The 9,280-nt window shown below is 36.3% G+C and overlaps 1 protein-coding gene across 3 annotated transcripts; it reads left to right on the top strand.

Annotated features, from left to right (window-relative positions):
- The first annotated feature begins 1,430 nt into the window (after positions 1–1,430).
- LOC109113594 (protein NLRC3-like) lies at positions 1,431–8,774 on the top strand. Of its 3 annotated transcripts, none has more exons than XM_042751509.1 (4): positions 1,431–1,827; positions 3,091–3,739; positions 6,210–6,323; positions 7,612–8,774. In XM_042751509.1, exons 2-4 carry the CDS (start codon positions 3,672–3,674, stop codon positions 8,594–8,596), a joined length of 1,167 nt encoding a protein of 388 aa, XP_042607443.1. In that variant the 5' UTR covers positions 1,431–1,827; positions 3,091–3,671; the 3' UTR covers positions 8,597–8,774. The 3 variants fall into 3 exon arrangements, with proteins under 3 accessions (XP_042607443.1, XP_042607453.1, XP_042607448.1); XM_042751514.1 differs by lacking the exon at positions 1,431–1,827 and adding an exon at positions 1,925–1,980; XM_042751519.1 differs by lacking the exon at positions 6,210–6,323.
- Positions 8,775–9,280: the final 506 nt, after the last annotated feature.

Below are 9,280 nucleotides of genomic sequence, written 5' to 3'. Positions count from 1 at the left end.
TGACACTAGACACAAACACTGAAGTACCTCAGTCTGATTCTGCTCCTGACCAGCTGCTCTCATTTCTACCTTCAGTGAAACACTGGACAATCTCACAAAGCACAAAAAGAAAGAAGAAAGAAATTGTTCTGCATAAAGAAAATGAAGCCAATTCTGAAAACCTTTGGGATTTTTCTATTATGACATTTTCATGACAATTCAGCACATTTTGCCCTCATACTTTTTTTCCTCATAAGAATGTGGGATTAAAATGTGCATAATTAGCATGAAAATCACAGTTCAGAAAGTATTGGTGGAACCTAAATATGCTTCATTTTTGTGTGAAACTTCTGTGTATTTCGGCGGGAGATATGAGCTGGTCGTGGGTTTGTGAGATCATTGTGTTTCTTGCTGACCTCAGTGGTGTTTAATTCTGCTGGTGATGATGGCATTAGTGTGTGTGCATTAGCTCTGAATCTTGTTTTGATTTGATTAAATGTATTGTTTCGTTGTACACTGGAAACATCAGCAGAAATCTGTGCACTGAACGACTCGATCAGAACCAGCTCCACAAATCCACTTCCTGTTTAATCCTGGATCGGAACACATTCATGTTCATGACACAATTCATCCCAGAACCACAGGGAAACATTAATAAATAATAGGCATAATTTTATGCATGCAGAATGTACATTTTAATTTGCATAAACACAATGAAATTAGTTTTGTAGTTGCTATGCTTTTTTTTTGCATTGTCACATTATTTTCATAATAATTAAACACATTTTTACCCCCCCCCCAAAAAAAAAATTCCATTACTGTAAAACATCCACTTTTTTTGTTCTCTTGTATTCTTATATTTTCATTACTGTAATGCAGTATTTTTAATCACAGACAGTAAAACCAATACAGCCATGATGCATAAATGCTTATATATTTCCATATATATATTTCCACTGGTTTTGGGATGAAACGTGAGCAGGTCGTGTTCTCTTTGAGAGGAAGATGCGTGTCATCTCCAAACTGTGTTCAGATGTTTTTATTGCTGCTGCTGAGACTTCATTCGATGACTGTAATAATGTTGGAAAGGACTGGTTTCTTATGGAAGGAACGTTTCAGACTGGTTCCCAGCAGACCAGGTTAAACCACGTCAGGCCGGTTTACGCTGTACCTGTAGATGATGATGAACAGTTTCTGACGGCTTCATCTGTTGGCTGTTGTTGCAGATGTGATCGACTCTGTGTTTCATTTGGTTTGCTAAGTTTTGTTTATTCGGTGGCTGACTGAATTGAACTGAACTGAGTGTAGTGTTTTATATGTGTGTTGTGTGTTTCCAATGTTTGTTTGCTGCATTTTGATTTTTTTATTTATTTTTTGATGTTTGTGTGATTATTTTGGGTTTTGTGTTATGTATGTGATTTTATTGCTTGAATTTGTTTTCTTGTTTGTTTTACATTTTTGTATATAAAGCTTAAAATATAACATTTATTTTCCTTATATTAATTTTAGATCCACCCAACATAGTAAACAAACATTCAACATCAATCCTCTTGAGGAATTGTTGGATAAATTATATGTATAATTGTACAGTAAATTTCACAAACTTATATCGAAATGTTGCAGGGCAATGAATCAAACATCTAAAAATTATATGATACATTTTCTACCTTTAATATCAATAGCTTTTATTAAGATCTCTTTTTTTAAATGTTGGTGGCTTTCACTGATGCCCTGCAGAAGCCTCACAAATCCTGCTGGTATTGCGTCAAACCCCTCGATGCACATTCAGTTTTGCTCTGCGTCACACATCCTTCAGTCTCAGCACTGCTGTCTAGTCTTCGGCTGACGGTGAGTGTGTCTTTAATCTTGTGTTTTATCGCATATTTTGATATGTAAGTGATTGCATGTACACAGTAGCTGGTAATAAGCGCGTGCGCCGTGTGTTCCTCTTCTTTAAACAAACGCAGCTCATGAACCGGTGTGTGTTTCCGCAGCCTGAAGGTAAAGTGGTACGAATTTAAGAATGAACCGCTCATTTTAAAACCTACTCTGGTCCGCTTCAGACATAACAAAGCTCTACTGACTTTCGTTAACTTTACCATTAGTAAATCCACTTTACCAGCTAATTAACATGCTCTTCAACAGCGATGCCATAGAAATATAATCAAAAACGAAAGTTCAAGCAGAATTGTAAAGATGGCTGCGCACTTGTTTCTCTGACTGATCTGACGCAATAGTTACTAAACGAGGGAAACGATGTGAGAATAAACACCAGCCAGATAATGCATGTACCTCTGTATCTCATAAATACTACCGTGTTTCACATGTCAATGTCCCTTTAAGTCTATCCAAAGTCTTTGGGTATTGTGCATGTTGTGTGTGTTTAAATTTTAAATGTTTTATTTATTTTTTTATTTCATAAATACTAATGTTACAATTAGCGGCGCATTAGGCTTGGCGGTTGCAGTTTTTTTTTTTTTTTTTTTAACCAGGAAGGTTTTGATGCACAAAGTTGTTTATCTCTTATAGCAAAAATCTTTTATTTAAAGGGATAGTTCACCCAAAAATGAAAATTACCCCATGTTTTACTCACCCTCAAGGCATGCTGGGTGTGTATGACTTTCTTCTTTCAGACAAATCCAATCGGAGTTATATTAAAAAATGTCCTGGCCCTTCCAAGCTTTATAATGGCAGTGAATGGGTGTTATTTTTCAATAGTCCAAAAGAAGTCCAATAAAGTGCATCCATCCATCATAAAAAGTGTCCCACACGGCTCCCGGGGTGAATAAAGGCCTCAATGCGCTGTTTTTAAATTATAAAATTTTATAATGTTTTTTATTTATATTATTTTATATGCTTTTGTGTTTATTCTTTCGGTAGGTTTATGTAGGATGTAGCGTAAGATCCGGTGAGAATATGCTAGTCTCGCGAGAACCAACGTTTGTTTACAGGAGTAAAGGAAGCAAAGTTTCCTTACTTTACCAAAGGAATACCAGTCTCCTCTTAGCTAAATGGTCAAGATTTATTATTCACTTCAAGTGACCAGCAGAAAGTGTCTGTAGTTCTGGAAGTCAGTTGTGCTTTATATGTAGTGCCTGTGCCTTATTTTAGATGCACTGACATGCCAAAGAGAGAGAAGAGGAGTGTACTGCCTCTAAAATGAGCCGCTGTGAGGAGAGAGAGGATGAGGATGCTGTTCAGACCCAGACAGTACCATCTCCAGTCTCTAGCTGTGTGTCTGTGAAGAGTGACAGCTCCATGGCCAAACCTCCTGGCTTTAGTGATGGAGTGGGAGTCTCTAATTCTAGGTAAGATATGTCTTTATCCAAAAGCATTCAATGCATGATGAAGCAGAATGCAGTTGCAATGCCCCTATAAATCAAGTTATAAAAGCAAAAAAATCCCAGTATGGGTTTTTGCTATTTATATTTATGAGATACAATGTAGCAGTGAAGTAATAGCACTCAAGCAAGAATGCTGTTTAATTTATAGACCAAAAACTGTCATTCAGATCTCCCTTCAATTATTTTTTGGGGTGATATCGCTAAGTCATGTTTATGGCTGCTCTACCTTTAAGTTCTCTTAAAATAATAATTGATCAGACACAGCTTTATTTCATATGAATATTTCCACATAATATTTCCAGACACCACACTCAGACGGCAGCATCTCCAGTCTCCAGCTGTGTGTCTATGAAGAGTGATGGCTCCATGGCCAAACCTCCTGGCTTTAGTGATGGAGCGGGAACCTCTAATTCGAGGTAAGATATGTCTTTATCCAAAAGCATTCACTGCATGATGAAGCAGAATGCCGTTGCAATGCCCCTACAGTTCAAGTTATGAAAACAAAACTATCCCTGTACGGGTTTCTATTTATATTTATAAGATACAATGTAGCAGTGAAGTAAAAGCACTCAAGGAAGAATGCCGTTTAAACTGTCATTCAGATCTCCCTTCAGTGATTTTTTTGGGGGGTAATATCGCTAAGTCATGTTTGTGGCTGCTCTACCTGTAAGTTCTGTTAGTCTCTTAATATAATATTTGATCAGAAACAGCTTTATTTGAACTATTTGTGGGCAGTGCTTGATTACCTGGGTTTTAGCTCTGACTTTATAAATATGATTAAAATCCTCTATGCTAATCCTTCAGCCACAATTTCAGTTCACAATTATTTCCAATTGGAGAGGCACCCACCAGGGTTGTCCTCTCTCACCTTTAAATTTATGCATTTAGCAGACGCTTTTATCCAAAGCGACTTACAGTGCATTCAGGCTATCAATTTGTACCTATCATGTGGTCCCGGGGAATCGAACCCCCAACCCTTGCACTTGGTAACGCAATGCTCTACCACTTGAGACTACAGGAGCACCTTTACTGTCTGCTTTAATCTCTAGAAACCTCTTGCTCAAGCTGTACAGTCAGTCAGAAAACTTATTCTTTCTATTTCTGTTAAGAAACACTTAACATCACATATCTTTATTTGCAGATGACATATTGCTTTTTTAGACAATCCGGTTTTATCAGTCCCCCACGTTTTAAATTTATTTAATCAGTTTAGTAACCTATCAGGGTACAAAAATTAACCGGACAAGTCATATCTGCTCCCTCTCAATTTTTGGGTTGGGTCTGCAACATTTTCTGGTTTTATTCCAGTGGTGCATTCTTTCGCATACTTAGGTATAGATATCTGTCCGTCCTTGCAGGATATTGTCTCAAAAAACTGAATAGAAACTTGGCTAAAGTCACCTCAGATCTGGCAAATTGGACACAGCTTCCTACTTCTTTCCATGCAAGAATATCTGTTGTCAAAATGAACATCCTTCCTCGCGTTAATTTCTATTCCTCTATGATTCCTCTACCCTGACCTGCTGGCTATTGGAAAAAATGTATATTTGGAATGGTTAACACCCCCGAATTAAATGATCTATTTTACAGCATAACAGATCGAATGGTGGCTGGTCCTTTCCAAATTTTATATTATACGCTTAACAGATCGAATGGTGGCTGGTCCTTTCCAAATTTTATATTATACGCTGACTCCTTTACTCTCACTCAGACAATGTAAAGTTCGTTTGGCCCTATCATAACACATTTTATTTCATACTTGGAGAATGGTGATCAGGAAGATAGAGCCACAACTTGACGGTGGCATCGTCATTCACCCTTGTTCCATAATAATAATTTTTTTATCAGGTAAAAACCCATTTTACTGTCCACAATGGATTAAATGTAAAGTAAATTCCTTTGGTGACATTTATGATGACAAAGGCCTGAAATCATTTCAAGACATCAAGACTCTTTTTAATCTACCAAGAACCTCATTTTTCGCACATATGGAGTACCCTGGGATGCACAACTGCCTGTACTTCCCTTGCGAAAAGTTATTCTCCCCACTGATAATTCTGTTATTTCTGCTTCAGTTATTTACTGTTTTCTCGTCAAACAATCATACAAACCATTATCCATAACTACTATCTGGTCTAAGGATATCAGTGGTGACTTACAAACTTTATTTTGTGATCAAATTTGGGAGACAATCATATCATCCTCAAAAAATCCAAATCATCAGATGATCCATTGGAAATTATTACACAGACTCTATCTGTACCCTTTAAATGACCTTCTATATGCATGTGTCACCTTGCCCAAATTGCAATTTATGTCCACAGGGGGCACTCGGTACATTTCCTTTTTTGTCGGGAATGTTCCAGACATTGTCTCTGTCTCTGCAACAGAGAAACTTACTTTTAGCTGCTCTCAGTGCTGCAAAGAAAATGTTAGTCAGTCGCGGGTTCCTCCCCATTCAATGACCAGACATGCATGGGGGCTTATCTTTGCTTTGAAATTGTTAATATGGAAACTGTCTACAGCTCGTATTCATGGAGCAAAGACAAAAACTTTGGAATGTTTGATTGCTATTTTTGACATTGTTAAATCTTTTGTATCTTCTTTTAGATGTATAATTTATTTTGAATTTGTGTATATTTCAGCTCGTAATCTTGTGATTGAGTATTGTGTTACTTTGTACTCCTTTCTCCACTGCAGTGTCTTGTTTTTCTCGGCACATGGTGTAGGTCTGCCTGGTGGGTTGGTGGGTGGGGGGTATGGCTGCAGTCTGGATTAGTGTGTCACATTTTGTGTTGTACTGAAATGACTGCTTAATCAAAATAATTGTTCACAAAAGAAACAGCTTTATTTCATATGAATATTTCCACATAATAATATTTCCAGACAGCACACTCAGAGGGCAGCATCTCCAGTCTCTAGCTGTGTGTCTATGAAGAGTGACAGCTCCATGGCCAAACCTCCTGGCTTTAGTGATGGAGCGGGAACCTCTAATTCATGGTAAGACTAGGGCTGTGAGTATAATATGATATTAATAATAATGATAATAATGGGATAGTTTTCTTTGATTATTTAAAAAAAAATTATAATCCAAAAATGTTTATTTTAATTATAATAATTTTTTATAATAATAATAATGGCATTTCATCTCTAAATTTAATGAGTTTTTTTCTCAAAACATGACTTTTTTCTAATAATATAATGAGGTTTATTCTCAACATTTTATTTTGACTTTTTTTTTTCAGATTTTTTCTCGAAACACAACCTTTTTTCTCTTTCTTTAATGAGTTTATTCTCAACATTTTATTTAGACTTTTTTTCTCGAAATTTAATGATTTTTTCTCAAAACAAAACATCTTTTCTTCTCGTAATATAATGAGTTTATTCTCAACATTTTATTTCAACATGTTTTTCCTGAAATTTACGTTTTTTTCTCGAAACACAGGAACTTATTTCTCGTAATTAAGTGATTTAATTCTCAACATTTTATTTGACATTTTTCTTGAATTTTTTTTTTTTCTATAAACATGACTTTTTTTCTCAAAATTTTACGAGTTTTTTCATCAAAACACATCTTTTTTTTTCGTAATATAATTTGTTTATTCTCAAACATTTTATTTCCAACTTTTTTCTCTCTAAATTTAAAAGATTTTTTCTCAAAACACAGGAACCAATTTAATGTCTTTTTTTCTCGTAATTTAATGAGTTAATTTAATGTCTTTTTTTCTCGTTTTTTAATGTTTTTTCTTGAAACACAAAGACTTTATTCTCGACATTTAATTATTTAATTCTCAACATTTTATTTCAACATTTTTCTTAAAGTTTAATGATTTTTTTTTTTTTATTTTTTTTCTTGGAATTTATTGTCTTTATTTTATTAATCTATTTTTCTCATGACATAATGAGTTTATTCTCAACATTTTATTTCAAACATTTTTTGCCTTAAATTTAACGAGTTTTTTTCTCTAAACACAACAACTTTTTCGCTTGTATTTAATGAGTTTATTCTTAACATTTTATTTAGACTAATTTTATTTCAACATTTTTCTTGAAATTTAACTATTTTTTTCCCGAAAGTAATATTTTTTATTGTAATATTATTATTTTGTCATTTTTGAAATTTAACAACTTTAATCTCGGGATGGTTTTAATTTTTTTTTAATTATTGCTTGGCCCTAATCCTCTTCTGTAGTTTCATCACTGTAATGTGTGTGCCAGTTAGTATTGTTGAGATATAAAGTAAAGTAAGTGCGGTTGTTTTAGTTTTTCCTGCTGGTCCTGCTCACAGCTTCACTGCCGATGTGCTGCATGCTGCCTGCTGTGAGAGGAAGCTCAGGTTTGTGAAATCCTGCCTGACCTGCGCTGCGTTCTACTCCGAGACCCACATCAGACAGCACTACACAGAACCAGCCCTGCACACTCTGGTGGAGGAGACTGGAGACCTGGTGCAGAATTCACACCAACTAGTTGATAATGTCTTGCAGAGTGTCAAAGAGAAACACAAAACCAGCATGAAAAGGAAGTATGAGAGCTTATTTGAAGGAATCAAACACCAGGGGAATGAAACCCTCCTAAACAGCATCTACACACAGCTCTACATCATAGAGGGAGAGAGAGAAGGAGTGAATGAAGAACATGAGGTTTTACAGATGGAGAAAATGCCCAGAACACAACAATTACAAGACACTCCAATCAACTGCAATGACATTTTTGATCCCTTACCTGAACCAGGTTATGAGAAGAATAAAAGAAGGAGGAAAGACAAAATCAAGACTGTTCTTACTAAAGGCATCGCTGGAATCGGAAAAAACCGTCTCTGTGCAGAAGTTTTCATTTTGGACTGGGCCGAGGGTAAAGCCAATCAGGATGTAGATTTCATGTTTGTGCTTACATTTCGAGAGCTGAACTTGATTAAAGATGATCAGTACAGTCTTCACAGACTTCTGCTGGACTTTCAACCAGGACTTCAAGATCTGGACCCAAAGCTATATGATCTATGTAAAGTTGTATTCGTTTTTGACGGTCTGGATGAAAGCAAAATTAAACTTGAATTTTCAGACAGTGAGAAAGTTTGTGATGTGACTGAGAAGTCATCATTGGGTGTGTTGATGTCAAACCTCATCAGAGGGGATCTGCTTCCATCTGTTCTCATCTGGATCACCTCCAGACCAGCAGCAGCCAATCAGATCCCGTCCAAATACATCAACCGTCTGACAGAAATTAGGGATTCAATGAGCCTCAAAAGGAGGAGTATTTCCAGAAAGAATCAGTGACCAGCATCAAGCCAGCAGAATCATCTCACACATTTAAAGCCGTCAAGAAGCCTCCACATCATGTGCTACATACCAGTCTTTCTGTTGGATCTCAGGCCACTGTTGCTTCAAAACATCATGAAACAAGATCACTGTGCAGAAATCCCCAAAACTCTGGACTGAAATGTACATACACTTCTTGATTATTCAGACAAATATAAGAAATCAGTAAGTTATGATTGAGAAAGACGAGAGAGGATCCGCAGAAAACTCCTGCGTCAAACAGGGGAGTGATTGTGAAACTTGCTGAACTTGCTTTCAAACCAGCTGATGCATGGAAATATCATGTTTTATGAGGAGGACCTGGAGAGAGTGTTGGCATAGACGTCACTGAGGCCTCAGTGTATTCTGGGATTTGCACTGAAATCCGTTTAAAGAAGAAATTATGTAATTTATCAGAGGAAAGTCTACTGCTTCATACACCTGAGCTTTCAGGAGTTCTTGCAGCACTTTATGTCTTTTACTCCTATGTAATTTTTTACCCCCACTTCTGATGCCTTGAAAAGTTTTTGATTTACTTCATCATTTGCATAAATAAAGGAGTTACGAATAAAGCTCTAAAGAATGATGAATGGACGCATGGATCATTTCCTCCGGTTCCTACTGGCATCTCACTGGAGGTCCAATCAGAGACTGTTACACAGG

This window comes from Cyprinus carpio, chromosome A5 (genome assembly GCF_018340385.1).
Source record: "Cyprinus carpio isolate SPL01 chromosome A5, ASM1834038v1, whole genome shotgun sequence".
Lineage (NCBI taxonomy): Eukaryota > Metazoa > Chordata > Actinopteri > Cypriniformes > Cyprinidae > Cyprinus > Cyprinus carpio.
This window is presented reverse-complemented; position numbering and strand designations above follow the sequence as displayed.

What these genes read in the sequence shown, in the direction of transcription:
- LOC109113594 (XM_042751509.1), top strand. Translation starts at nt 3,672, where the DNA reads ATGAAGAGTGATGGCTCCATGGCCAAACCTCCTGGCTTTAGTGATGGA. An exon ending in GCGGGAACCTCTAATTCGAG is followed by an intron (nt 3,740 to 6,209) that starts GTAAGATATGTC and finishes TAATATTTCCAG; the next exon opens with ACAGCACACTCAGAGGGCAG. An exon ending in GCGGGAACCTCTAATTCATG is followed by an intron (nt 6,324 to 7,611) that starts GTAAGACTAGGG and finishes TCCTGCTCACAG; the next exon opens with CTTCACTGCCGATGTGCTGC.